Consider the following 15,475-nt stretch of genomic DNA (forward strand, 5'->3'; position numbering starts at 1 on the left):
TGTGATAGTATCTGGATACAACAAAAGGGAAAGAAAATCTCAAAATCAGCTAAAGTGAATCAATAAAGAAGGACCAGCAGCAGTAAACAACAAACAGAACCAAGCAGCTTCTGTGATCAACTATTTTCAGCTTGGAGAAAACTAGAAATCCTCATGAAAAGACTTTAAAGTTCTAAAAGAAAGATTAGAGGCAATTTGAGCCAACTTTGATAATAAGAGTGTAGAGAACCTTTTGATAATTTTCAGGGAATAAAAATCTATCTTAGTCTCTGATTTTTGTATGAAAGAAGGGTACTACTTATAAGCCTCCAAAGCCATGTGTTGAATAACCAATTAGGAAATATTCCCTTCAGCTTGAAAAAGCATTTTTCTAACAGAATTGGGACAACTGGTTGTCCCTCATTGGCTTATGCATTTTGTGCAAACCAAACGAGACCAGCTGCCCCTATTCTAGAGCCTTCCTAATGTGAAAATTATCTGAAAGTCCTTGTTTTATTTCCCCACTTAAACCCTAAGTTTCTAGTTGTGCAATTAAACCCCTAGAAATTCTAATGATTTACAGACTAAGGCAAACAAAAATAAAAATCTGAATTAAAACAAGGAAGATCAAATGGAGCCAAATTCTAATTCAATTAAGCCTTTAATTAAACTTAAATTCCTTTATCATTGAACTGAAATCAGAGATGACACAACACATACACATTTGAACCTAATACTAGCATGAATCCAGAATAATGAGCCATTCTCTAAGGACTAAACCATCCTATCAATATTATTACATCAGTACAACATGATCAATGCAAGGAAACTAACCTACTGATCCGAAATTATCCAAACTAAACCAATATCGACAAACCCTAAAATAACAAACTGATCAATTAGTAATTTAGGTAAATATGCTTAGCTAATGAACCCTAAAACTACTGATTAAACAAGTCTAAAGACTGAAACAAGCAAGATTTTTTTTAAACAGATGAAGAATGAACAAATTAACAAAAAATGAAAGAAAACAAAAATAAAAAAGAACATAGTCTAAAACTTGAAGAAGAGATAAAGAAGGTGGAAAGGTGAATGATACCTTGCCAAGAAGAGTCAATAGTTCTTTTTAGGTCTGTTTCATCCCGGTTGACCAACAGAGGTCTTTTCCTTCAAGGGATCCGGTCTTGCATGGCTTTGACTGGATCTCCTTGAAAGAAAAGACTTCTGAAAGTCAAACCTTTGAAAAAGAAAAAGCACGGAACTCAGACTCGACAAAAACAGAAAACCCCTTTCTTAGATTTGTAATTCCAGAGTTTTGCGGGGTTATTTGGAAAAATCAGTGAGGTATTTAAGGAGAGGAGGGTACAGGGGTAGCCTGTTGAAATTTTGGACCGATTTGAAGGGATTAGGGTTTAGAACCTGACTTTGGATCTAAGATTCGATGATTTGGGTGGGGATTTTGGAGAAAAGGCTTGTAGATCTGGAACAGAAAGGGGAAAGAGGTTATATGGTGTTAATTTGGGGGTGTTTGGGGTGTCGCCGCCGCCGTAGGCGATTTCCGGCGACGGCTTAGGGCGGTGGTTAGAGAGATGGGTTATGGGGGTCGTCTCTAGGGTTCGTTTGAGAGAGATGAGGGTTAGGGTTGGGGTTCGAATGAGGGGGGGTTTTCAGACAGCTATATACTAAGTGATTTCCTAGTTCCGAACCATTGGATCAAAAGAATCCAACGGTTGTGATAAGACAGGGGTAAAACGGGGTCGTTTAGTGGTGGAGGAAGACCTGGACCGGGTATTTGGTTCTTGGGCTCGGATTTGGGGCGGGTTTGGGGTGAAAATGGTTTGGGCTTCAGCAATTTTGGCCCAGGAGCCCTTTATTCTCAAACTCCCTTTTTTCTTTTTTATCTCTTTTCTTTTACTTTTTTTTAATTATTAAAAATCCTAAATTAATATAAATTGTAAACTAAACTAATTATCTAATTACAAAAATTATAGAATTACTTGATCCTAAATTAAAAAAAGAAAAATCAGTAATCTAAAAATGTAAAATGAGCCATTTTTGTGATTTTTATTTTTTTAATAAAATAAATTATTAACTAATTAATCCTAAAAATATAAAAACAAAACCTGAATGCAATGCATGGTATATTTTTGACGTTTTTCCATAATTTTAATAAAAATTAAACGTGCACAAAAATGCAAGCAATTAACACAAAATTCTACAAAATTGCAAATAATTGAAAATTTACTTCTTTAATTTGTAGGAGTATTTTACATAAGACAAATATCACGTGCTCACAATATATATATATATATATATATAGATAATAAGCAAACTGAAAATATTAATATATTTATTATTTTTTAAATGTTAACATCACTGGCTGCTCAACAAAATGAGAGGACACTTTGTTGAGAAAACACTGTTTCGTCGAAAGATTCTGTACATCTGCTTTTTTTCGACGCATTTCTTTAGATAAAGACTTCGTTTTTTCCTTGCAACAGAACAATAAAAGCCAGTCATTGAGGGAATTGAATTTTTTTGTACAACCAAAGAAATATACCAAATTCACAAATTAAAATTCTACCTACCAAGTACTGTTCTGCAACAACTGGAATTTGTTGCTAGCATAGCCAAAAGTTACTTACCTCCCGTTTGGCTATAGATTTTGTCTTTACTTTTTAAAATATTTTTAAAAATATTATTTGTTTATGAAATATGATCATGTTTTGGGGGAAAAATTCATATTTTCAAATTTTTAAAAATTGATTTAAGGCAGTTTTTGGGTGAAAGTTTTTCTTCCACTCACAAAACTTTAACTTTTTTAAAAATAAAATACATGTCCAAACATCACTTTAACTATCAAAAATTATTTTTCAACACAACTTCAAAAATTATTTTTTCAAGTTTTAATCAAATCTATGTCCAAACGCTTTAGAATTTAGGAATAGTTGATAGTGATATCAAAATATCAAGGAAATTAAATGATGATATGACAAGCTTTATTTGGTAAGGAAACTATGCAACTACTTTTCTTCCTAAGAATACACAAAAATGATATTCTTTTAATGAAATCCAACAAAGTTGGAAGGAAGTATTAAACTATGTGAAGCATACCACATTCATCTTATATTGTGGAAAATTTTGAACTTGATTTATTGGATCATTAAAAACACCTTTGAGCTTGATTTATGGTTCATTAAAAATAACTAGGCGTAACTGGTAAAGTTGTTGTCATATGACCAGGAGGTCATGAGTTCGAGTCGTAAAAATAGCCTCTTGCAGAAATACAAGGTAAAACTGCGTACAATAGACTCTTATGGTCCGGCCCTTCCTCGAATCCCGCGCATAGCGGAAGTTTAGCACACCGAATTACTCTTTCTAAAAAAACACCTAGGCATGAATATGTTCTATGTTTAGTGTTTTTCATCACTTCAATAAAGTCGTTGAAGTCAAGAAGACGATCTGCATTTACATTAAAGTTTTTGAACTACAGGAAGTTAATGCAAGAGTTCATACAAATAAGCAACTTTTTACCAAAAAATATTAGTTACAAAGCATTTTAATAACATAAGGCCCTTCCTCTTTGATTGGATTATGTCTTGTAATAGTAACATAAGTTTGTTGGGCTACTAGTTTTTGTTCGTGGAAAGGACACCAGTTAGCCACTTTTAAACAGGTTGTTTAAAATATATCCACAGTTTATAATATATTTAAAAATTAGTCAATTGCTCAAATTTCAGGACACGACGTCGTAGAGTTTAAACCTCAAAGTTCATACTTCAGGACATCGTGTCCTAAAGTTCGAAAATTTTGTCAAGAAGTTCGAATCTTATGTCCTGAATTTTAAATTACTAGTTTAAATATTCAGGACACGCAGTCTTGAATTTCAAATTAGCAGTTCAAAAATTCAGGATACTAATCCCAAATTTTCAAATTCACGATACTTAGTCCTGAAGTTTGGATGAATTGGCTAATCTTTAAATACATTACAAATTGTGAATATATTTCAAAGAGTGGGTTTGAAAGTGGCTATTACTGCACTTCGACCTTTTTGTTCGCTTGCTAGGGGCATCGACCCATTTTGCTTTTGGGCCCAACTCTTGTGCGGGCGAGTCCAATTCCTTTTTTAACTCCTTACAAGCTCACTAGAAGGACAATTCCTTATAAAAAGAAAAGATAGCTCTTCCTAATTAATATGGAATACTTTCTTAAAAGTTCATTTAAGATATACAATTTATTAATTTAGAATTCAACAATTCAAAAGAATTAATTAGATGCGTCGAGTCATATTTGGTAAAGAGCGCTTATCCCCTCGAACTGAAATTTTTCGATGTGAATCCTAATTAGTCAGGTATGGAAACGAGCATCAAATATCGAGTGAAAAAACAAAGACTAGGTAATAGCAATAAAGCATAAACATCTGATAACTACATAGATTTGCATCAAAATTTAGCACTCTCTATACACACATCAAAATTCTTAAAGTAATTGTAACAATGAAATTATTCAAACTCAAATATCCAAAATTTCTAACAACCCTAAAAGCAAATGGATAAAAGGTTGATAAAATTTGAAGGAAAAAAAAGGACTACAATTCCCTATGGTAGAATTAACTATACTTATTTTTTCTTTATTTCTTTTTCTTTTCTTGGTGCATATTTACAGTTAAAAATAAAAATAAAATTTGGTTGTGTTATTTCAAAACTCTAGCCTACCACAACCAAAAAATGTAGGCTAAGCAATTTCCACATCTTCTCTTTTGGATTGGCTTGAACATTTTAGTGAAAATCTGCATGTTTCAATTGCATCTTCAATAGTTAAGAACACTGATTCCTTTCCAATCACATCTATGAATCTTGTCACTATCAACTTTTCCATAACTCCCAATCTTGGATTAACCAATATTATCTACATAAAAAGAAATTGCAATAATAATAATAATAATAATAAGAAACTCGTGAAATTCCTGTGTAAATACCGATTAATTTCACGTATGACCACTGAACTTTATTTTGCTATAAATGTAAACTCACAAAATTATTATAGTCAATAAGTTCAGTGACCAGTCGTGAAATTAATCTGTAGAAATGACATCAGGTAGCCACTTTAAAGGGCTGCTATTTAAGAATTAACAGTGCGTCTTGAATCTTAATTTCTAAGTTCAATTTTCCAGGATAAAAATATCCCGAGTTGTCCTGAAGTTAAGATTTTGATTTAAAATTTCAGGACAAAATGAGTATTGGTTAATCTCTAAATAACATCCATAGAACGACTATTTGTGCCCTAATTAATCTATGTAAGTGTAATTGAATAAGGAAGTAAAGTTTTACCTTGATCCCTTTTGCGCCTAGGGATTTACGAATTTCAAATAAAGTTTCAACACCCGTTATGTCAATTGATGTAACACCTACATTTCATTTATTTAGTAAAATTAGAAGCATATAATTCTTTTTTAAGAAATATACACATACATACACACACACACACATATATATATATATATATATATATATATATATATATATATATATATATATTGTTAGGTAATGATAAGTATTCATACCTCCAAAATCTAGTAGCAAGAATTCAACTTCATTTCTTTTAGAGTTTTCAAGAGATTGCTCATCTCTGACCCATCTTAGAATCCTGCTCAATTTAATCATCAAAATAAGATCTAATTATTAGAAGATTTTTTTTAAGGAAATTAAAGAAGCAGCATTTTGGTCCTGTTTTATAAATAATAATAAAAATAAAGAAATTCAGAGGGAGTCTTGGCGCCGCAATAAAAGTTGCCGCCACGTGGCAAGTACAGTCACGCATTCAAGCCGTGGAAATAGCCTCTTGTAGAAAGGCTCAATAAGCAGTTGCGAAACCAGAAATTTCCTCAAGAGTGTTCAAACTTGAAAGAAATAAAAAAAATTCTCGACAAAGGGCGTTCAACATATATTATGTACCTTTAAAGATATTTTCTGACACAGTGTAATTTTCTGACAAAGGGTGATCACTTGACCACACTAAACAAAATGTGGCTTCGCCCCTCACAATAAGGCTGTGTACATGGACCGAATATTGTTTGGTCTTTGCACGAACCCCTCGTATAACGGGAGCCTAGTGCACCAGCCGATAGCGGGACATATAAAAGAAAGAAATTAAGAGCAATTTCTTACCTTTCTCTGACATAGTTGCTATTTGGGAAGTATATTGGAGAACCAAGCTTCAAAATCAGAATTCCTTGAATTCCATCTACACCAGGATATTGTTCTATGTCTCTAAACACAGTTTCTGTTATGTTTCCAAGCTTGCAAGTTGGTGGCCTTGCTACATATAGAAGTGCTCTAACCAAGGCAAGTCCAACCTAAATTACACACACAAAAAAAAAGTTAAAAAAAAAAATAATCAAACATTGATCTATGTGATATTGCATCCGCTCTGTTTAATTTTATATGACAGTATTTGACTGGCTACAGAATTTAATTTAAGAAATAAAGAAAGACGTTTGGCTCGTACCGACATCATGAGTCCCATGTCCATGCTTATAAAGGCAACACCCAAAAAGGCAACCATACAAATCAAGAAATCAAATTTGTCTGTCTTGTAGAGGTGATAGAACTTCTCATAATCAATTAGGCCAAGCATTGCAGACATGATAATAGCAGAGAGAGCAACGAGTGGTGTGTAGCCAAAGAGCGGAGCCAGAAATAGTAGGGTTAGCAACATGCAGAGTGACATGACTACATTTGACATTTGAGTCTTGCATCCCGCGTTGTGGTTCACCGCAGTTTTTGAAAATGGCCCTGAAAATAATTAGTAGATACGCTGAGAAGCTATATCTCCTAGACGAAAGACTTCTAAACCCTAATTTTCAGAATGACATTCAGAATGACAACAATCGACTTATTTCAGTCTTACAACTAAATTACCCGTAGTCAAGTAGCAAGAAGTGAAAGAGCCAGCAATATTCATAAGGCCAATTGCTACCATCTCCTTGTTGCCATCAATTTGTTCATTATTCATAATGGAGAAACTCCTTCCAATAGCTATTCCTTCCTATAAAATATTCCATTGGAAAAAGTTAACCCACATATTTTTCAAAATTTAATTTTTAATTTTTTTGTTCTAGTTCAAGATGGTTATCTTGTGATTATTGAGAACGAATTAAATCAGATAGTACTACTATTTAGTCAATCTCTCTGACTTGCTTCTACGACACCAAGATCGAAAAGACTGAAAAAATATATGGAAGGAATGTACTTACAGCTAAAGAAATAATTGCTGTGATAATTCCAGCTTTTACAGCTACATATACATAATCCGGGTTAAAAGTTAGAAGATGAATGGATGATGGATTTATTCCTTTACTCAATTCACCAACCTGCATTGAGGTAAAAAAAATTGCTCCAAATATGAGAGAATAAATGGAAAAATAATTTAGTATATATTAGAATTTTTTTTTTTTTGCATTTCTTTGTACTCCCTCTGTTTCATTTTATGTGACATATTTTATTTTTGATTTATTAAAAAAAGGTACCTTCTTATAATATTAGAGACAATTTAACTTTAAAATTCTCATTTTACTCTTAATTTATGTTGCGCTGATTCTCCAAAATGATGACATACCCGTGTCAGATCTTCCAAAAATATACTATTTTTGAAGGATCTGACATGCACCTGGCGATATTTTTGGAGAATCCGAGCAACATAGCTCTTAATGACATGATTTTATAGTCACAGAAATATCATGGTATATATATTTAAAACCACAAGTTCCGCTAATTTTTTTTTCAAGTATGTATCTAGTCAAACACTTTCACATAAAACGAAACAAACATATTTATTTATTCATTATTTTGAAAGAAAAGAAGACTAAAACAAAAGGAGAGTTTAACTCACAATGGCAATGCCATGTTTCTCAGCATGGAATAAATAAGCAAAAAGGCAGCCAAGTATGACAACAATAATTGGAGCAATGGCTGAAACCCAAAAAAGATTTGGTTTCTTCTTTCTCTGCAAAATTCCACAATTATTTTTCTCAGATTTAATTAATGATACGCAATATTTCTATATTGTCAGTGTATATAAATTAAAACAACTTCAATATTAAAAACTCACCACATATCTAGATAATTGTAGGAAGACAAGGAAGATTACACCAACAACTGCACACTGCCATGTCCACTGTTTTAATGCAAATAAAAATAGAAAAAAAGGATATCAGTTAGTATTAAAGCAAAAAATTACTACTATTAAATAATTCAATAGGTAGTAAATAATTATAATTTCTCAATATACTGTCTATGCAATTTGGACAAAACTAATTACATCTTTTTTAAATGAAATGCACTTTTTTCTATTTTTGCCTTTAACTCTCTTTTATGCTTTTCCTTTGGCAATATATTGATTTTTTATGAGTTTAAGTTTTATGCAATAACGATATAAATATTAATTGGTAACCTGATAAAATAATAGTAATATTTAGCTAATTTGCTATCACATTTTAAATTACGGTGATATAGTCAAACTTCTCTATTAGCGTCGTTTGTTCTGATACTTTTGGCTGCTATAGCGAAATGTTATTATAGAGAATATGTAATATAAGACCAGAGGCGGATCCAGGATTTAAATCCTATGGGTTCAACTTTTTAAATTTTTAGCATTGAACCCATTATATTTTTAAAATTATGGGTTCATATCTACTATTTTTGCAATTTTAATGAATTTTTACATAAAAAATTTTACTACACGTCAAAAGTTATGGGTTCAATTGAACCGGCTGAGTATATGCTACATCCGCCCCTGTATAAGACAACATGAAAATCGGTTCCAAAATAAACTTGGCTATTTTAGTGAAATAATGTTATAAAGGACGGCTGCTATAGAGAGATTTGTAGTGTAAAAAATAATTATAATATCAGTGTGTGCATACAATCAGACCTTCTATAACACCATCCTTATATAACAACTATTCACTATAAAAGTCAAGTTTTTTCGGAACCGATTTTAACATTATGTTATAATATATGTTCACTATAACAAAACTTTAATATAGCAGCCAAAAAATATCAAAACAAACAAGGCGATTATAGAGAAGTTTGACCGTATATATAATTAAAATTGACTAATTACCTCTTTTCTGTTTTCAAAGACAGAACGTAAAACATGAACAACATCAGTATGGCTAGTGAAATGTTTCAAGCCAAGGATGCCCTTCAGTTGCTGTAAGCAGATAATTACTGCTGTCCCTCCCATAAATCCAGTAATTGTTGAATGTGATAGAAAATCCACCAAAAATCCAAGCCTGTAAATGACAATATAATAATTACTAGACTGTTAACGGGTTGATGTAAACATCCGATGCAGAGGTAAATTTTTACCGACTGTTAATTGTTGGACATAATATCATTTTCAACTCCAATGGTTTACCTTATATACACAGGCGTTATAAATAATTGTACTTTTGATTTCTCGGTTATTGATAATTCCCTTAAATATGGAGTGACAATACAAATTTAACATAATACAAGGGTATTAATTTCTTTTACAGTCAAAAATTCATTATATTTTTGTAAGGGTTCACAAGAAAAGGATCAAAAGTGCACGTAGTCAATGATTCATGATTAAATGTGCTTAATCAAATATCACAAGGAACAGAATTATAATTTCTAGATACTTCAAGGACTAAAAGCACAAATCTCCCTTTAGTTCTTACACTAATGCACTAAAATCCTGTTATGAGCGGGGTCCGGGGAAGAGCCGGACCACACTACTCTTGTAATTTAACTTGCTGTAATAGGCTCTGCTCGCACTATTTTTCAATTTACTAATCTCACTTTTTATGAATAATTACTTATACGTATCGTTTAAATAATACTATAATGTTAAAATTCTTTTACACTATCAGTAGTATATATCGAAGTTTATACCTTAGCACACCCAAGGCTGTTTGCACCAAACCAGAGACAAAGGTGGCTGTGTAGAACAAACTGAGGTACAATTGCATATTTTCCTGAGGTTTAACTTTTTCTTGAATGGATTCAGCAATAAGTAATGAGCAAGTTGCCACTGTCCCAACAGCAAGATGTTTTGAACTTCCAAAAACAGCATAAATAAGAGGAGGAACAAAGCTTGAATCTGCAGACAAATTCATAATATTAACCAATGAATTCAAAAATTAAGGTTATATCATTGAAAAGAAAAAAGACAGCCCGGTGCACAAAGTATCTCATATTCACACAAAATTCGAGGAAGGGCCGCATCCCAAGGGAGTATGTTGTAGGCGCAATGACCAGACCCAAGCGACTGTTTACCAAAAACACAGGTCTTCGCAAAGTCGTAAGACCATGTATGGGGCTTGACACCTGCCCAGTGCCGGAAGGTCAAGGAAGTTGGTGACCTGATGATAGGGGACTCCACCCTGTAGGAACTACGAGATCGCCCCAAGGACGCCTTCGGCATCTAGGGGTCACGGGCGATGGCAGCCTTATACCCTGACGCAAATATTAGTGGCTGATTTCACGACTCAAACTCGTGACCTATTGGTTACAAGAAATGAAGGCGGGAGAAATTTTTGACACGATCGGATTAAATTTTTGTCGATAATTCTCTACATCTTGTAGATGATAGGATATCTAGGCCTTGGAAACCAAGGGATTTTCCGCTGTGTGATAATTTCTACCGACGGATAATGTTTTCGCAAGGAGAAATCTGTAAGTCTCCTAAACTAGTATTTAGGTTGAAATACAACGAAAGATAATTGCAGATAACTACTCATAAAAAGTTAAATTAGCATCCCGAACAGAGCCGAACTCAGGATTTAAATTGTATAGCTTCAAATCTGTTATATTTTTTAAGTTATGAGTTCATATATACTATTTCTTGCAATTATAGTGAATTTTTACTCATAAATTTATACTACGCATCAAAAATACTAATGAATCTGATGCTTTCAAGCTGCATCTGCCCTGATCCGAAATAACAATGCAAGCAATATTTTACAACGACCCAGTAAAATCTCACAAGTGAGGTCTCGGAAGGGTAGTGTATATGCAGACCTTACCCCTACCCGAAGGAGTAGAGAGACTATTTCTGAAAGAGCCTTGGCACAAGAAGATGGGAAAGACGAGAAGAGAAGGGAAGGGAATTGCAAGCAATATTCTATAGCAGATTAAATTTCATGGATAGAATAAACTTACAGCATCCTTATATAACAATACTTCTCTATAAAAGTCAAATTTTTCCGGAACCAAATCTCATGTTTTATTATAATATATATGTTTTCTATAACAACAATTCGCTATAACATCCAAAAATATCCGGAACAAACAAGGTTGTTATAGATATGTTTGACCGTTTTCTATAACAACAAATTCGCTATAACATTCAAAAATATCCGGAACAAACAGGGGTATTATAGAGAAGTGTGATTGTATTGTGAGTGCATATAAATTAATGCGATATAACTTACAGAGTCCGATAATCGGAGGAAGATTGGCGAGTTTCGCGTAGCTTATTCCTTGTGGGATTGCAAGACTAGCAATGGTAATTCCAGCAAGAAGATCAAACTTGAATAACCCTAAATTATACTTAGGCAACCATTGAAATATTGGAACAAAATATTGAATTCCCTTTTGAATTCTGATTGAAAGTTTCTCGTTCTTGAATTCATGGAATGGATCATCTGGAAAAAGTGTTTCTTTTAAATTTGCTTTAAGAACTGTTCCAAAACTACGTGGTGGTGCATAGTTAACCCCATGCAATGATTTCTTAGGAGAACTCATTGTTTCTGGCTATTTCTGCAAAAACAAGGAGAAAGAAAAGAACTTATTTAAGGAGAATAATTAGAAAAGGGGAAGTTTAATTCATGTATATATAGGAAAGAACTACTTAATTATATGCGTTGACAGTGTAAAGTGATGCAATAATGATAAGATGGAAAAGAAATTTTATTGGTATTTTAACAGATAATTTAGGGCAAAGATCACCTTAGTCCAGGGCTGAAATTATTTACATTCGGTAGCCACAAAAGTGTATAAATATACATCTTTTGTATATACAAAATATATATTTTTTTGGCTATTTTTTTTAGAGAGACTACTATACAATGTCATTTTTCGATAATGTATCTTATTTTTTAGATTATGAATTCCTGTCTTTATGAGTAATTGCATGCATTAGTCATCTTTTAGGTGACATGTAGAACGACTGAAAACAGAGCAAAACCCCGTTAGATAGTATAAAGAATTTTTATACTCTTAGTGTATTTTAAGTCGACGCAGTAGATAACCTGCCTTATTTTTATATTACAATCTCACGTTTTATTAACAGCCACGTGTAATTATCTTTAGTGTGATCTGATATAACCTGATATATCAGGTCAGCTAAAAGATATTGAAATTGTCAAAAGTCCCACATCATTTTAAAATAAAAATAGTCAATAAATGCATAATATATGTACCGTCCATGTATAATATATGTATATATAAATGTGTATAACCTATGAGTATATATCGGTTAGAAAAAGTACTAAACAGTAAATCTGGCCAACTATTTGTGTAAAGTAAAACTTATTGATAGTGTTTATCTTGGGACTAGATTTTTTTTTTTAATCTTGGGACTAGATTCATTTCCATTACCTAAGTAAAATTTTTATATCTATAAAGAAAATGAAAAGATATTTGAATGGTAACATCATATGTGATGGAATCTTTATACTCAGTTAGGTGTGAATGTAAACATTCCTTAAATGGAATATATGTTTATATTAAATTAGGTGAATATGATTGATACTTTTATTGGTTAAACTATTAATGACATAAGATCTCCTCATACTAGACATGCCATATGAAACTTTTAAAGAGTCATAATTCTTTAATATGATTTTTTCTAAATTAGGAAAAGATATAAATATTTAGACTCTTGTATTAAATAAAATCCTAACAGGCCATATGTAACTTTCAAACAATATTAGTTCTTTAATGTCTTTTTTTCCTAGATTAGGAAAAGATATAAATGTGCAAAAAACATTGTCTATGATCAAATTATAGCACCTTAAAACTAATTACCAAGAATTAATCCTACTTAGCATATATAATCATTAAAATAGGAACAACTCTATGGGTGTGTTTGGTATGACGAAAATTAAGTATCGAATTGAAATAATTTGTGACAGAAAAGATTTTCGTCCAAAAGTGACGAAAGTCATTTTCTTCCTTTTGGTGAAAATATTTTCTAACAACTAAACACAAAAAATGACTTATTTTTTTGGAAAACATTTTTCAGAACATATTTTTCGTCATACCAAACACCCCACATATAATGCAATAATAGTACTCTCATTGGATTATGCAAAAAGAAAATAATATATATCAGTCAGCAGAAATCTCTTTGTTATTTTGTTATTCTTATTTCGTACCCGAATTCTTTTCTGAATAGCTGCAAATGGAGCTGAAATTCCTGCCTGGAACAAAGCTTAGGTTATATTTTTGTATATGAATTTCCTTAAAAAATTTAAATTCCACTACTACACCAAATAATACTCTTGTTGGGAAAATTGATAGGGAAAGAAGGAAAAAAGAAAAATATTGAAAACACTAGAAGGTTGAAGCATTTAAAATACTAAAGATCCATTATATATTTTTGTAATCATAAATAATTTTGCAGAAACTAGGGCAGCCCGGAGCACGAAAGCATCCCGCACGCAGGATCAAAGGAAAGATCACACCCCAAAGAAGGGTGTAATGTTGGCAGAGGCGGACCTACGTATAAGAGAAGAGGGGTCACCGCCCACCGGACCCTATTAACCTGGTTAAAATTTATATATATATGTTGAAAACGATCATATATTTTGTTTGAAATCCTTAAAATCAAAAGTCTGATGGGCCACTAATTGAGCAATCCGCTCATGTATCCTTGCTACCTTCAAACCATGGGTCCGCCTTATAAGCAGCCTAACCCTAACACAAGCATCAGTGGCTAATCTTACACGGCTCGAACCCGTGACTTATACATCACATGGAGACAACTTTACTGTTGTTCCGGGGCTCCCGTCAAATCATTTGCAGAAAGTGAAACCGAAAAAAAAAATTAAAAACTTACCCCACCGGATAGTTTGGAGAATAAATCAATTTCTTATAAGCATGAAGATCAAATGAAAATAAAGAGAAGATAACATGGATAAAATTTGAGACCTAAGGATAGAAGAGATGTCCCAATTGTTGGGACACCCTTATATAGCAACTAATTAAAAAAGATAATAGAAAGAAGAAGTAATTAATTGCTACTTAATCATCTATGGATTCGGAATGAAAATTTGCGACATTTAAAGAAGAAATTACTGGTTGGAAATAAGGTAAAAACGGCTACAAATATGGAGTGGCAATCATTTTAGCTTTATCTATTTTTAACCACTAATGAGTAATTAGTGAATTACGATTAGATGCTAAAAATTTGGATAAGTGTAAGGATTAACACTTTAAAATGATAAATTGTGGCGAAAATAAAAGGAGGATATATTGGGTTTTTCAAATGTTTTTTGAAAAAAAATATAAAAAAAATAACATTGTATAGCCGCTGTAAAAATAATAACCGAAAAAATATATAATTTTTTTTATATATATATACATTTACACACACACATTATGTATGTTATATACAAATTTTATACACTTTTTCGGTTATCAAATATAAATTATTTCTAACACGGGTTAAAAATGATAATACATCGAGTGAACAATTGAAGATGGCCCTATAATAATGGGAAAAGATGCATAGATTTCTTCCCATAAATACAATATCTTATTCGAAAGACAAGAAACAAAACATATGGTAAAATTAGTTAGGGTGTCTTTGGCACCATTGAAATATTTTTCAAATTTTGTCTCAATATCCAACACTAGAAAAACATAAGCGAAGAAAGTTGTTGTTTTTTCTTCCCTTTTGTTAGGTAAGAAGACCACTAGTTGAATTATTATTAAATTATTAAGACTAACAGGAAAAAAAGGTACTACTCTTCTTCTTCCACCACCGATATTGTTACCTTTTAATGAAAATTATTTTTTATGTTGGTATAATAAATAGGATTAAAAAATATTTTTATATACTCATGAATTATTGAATTCTCTTGACATAAAAAAAAAACTTTAAATGTAATGGTATAAGGGTGGTTGGTAGGAATGGCCCCGCAATGAACTGGTATTAGCCTAATGTCTCTAAAATTAGAGGTATTTAAAAATAGCTCCCGAACCCGCACACAACTCTTCTAGGACTTCTCGCACCAGATTAAATTGTTCATCGAAGTATAACTGGTTGTCATACTTTTGTTCTTTAGGATTTCTCTACCGTATTGGTAAGTTGATGTTGTTATTACTCTAATTATCTGTTAAATTGTTCATCAAAGTCTGCCAAATTATATGTTTGTGCTCTTCAGAGATTTTTCTACCGGGTTACTAGAACTGATGTATATTTACTCTACCTATCTATTAAGTTATTCATCGAAATCTAC

General features: G+C 32.1%; 1 protein-coding gene across 1 annotated transcript; it reads right to left on the reverse strand.

Moving 5' to 3' along the window:
- Positions 1–4,455: 4,455 nt before the first annotated feature.
- On the reverse strand, positions 4,456–14,267 carry LOC107815299 (putative sulfate transporter 3.5). Its single transcript, XM_016640858.2, has 14 exons — positions 14,071–14,267; positions 13,388–13,432; positions 11,441–11,768; positions 9,900–10,107; positions 9,103–9,274; positions 8,089–8,154; positions 7,870–7,983; positions 7,235–7,351; positions 6,900–7,026; positions 6,487–6,773; positions 6,147–6,334; positions 5,543–5,625; positions 5,310–5,386; positions 4,456–4,887 (listed from the first exon to the last, which is right to left on the reverse strand). Exons 3-14 carry the CDS (start codon positions 11,751–11,753, stop codon positions 4,714–4,716), a joined length of 1,926 nt encoding a protein of 641 aa, XP_016496344.2. The 5' UTR covers positions 11,754–11,768; positions 13,388–13,432; positions 14,071–14,267; the 3' UTR covers positions 4,456–4,713.
- Positions 14,268–15,475: the final 1,208 nt, after the last annotated feature.

The sequence above is a fragment of the Nicotiana tabacum genome, chromosome 8 (assembly GCF_000715075.1).
Source record: "Nicotiana tabacum cultivar K326 chromosome 8, ASM71507v2, whole genome shotgun sequence".
Taxonomy (NCBI): Eukaryota; Viridiplantae; Streptophyta; class Magnoliopsida; order Solanales; family Solanaceae; genus Nicotiana; species Nicotiana tabacum.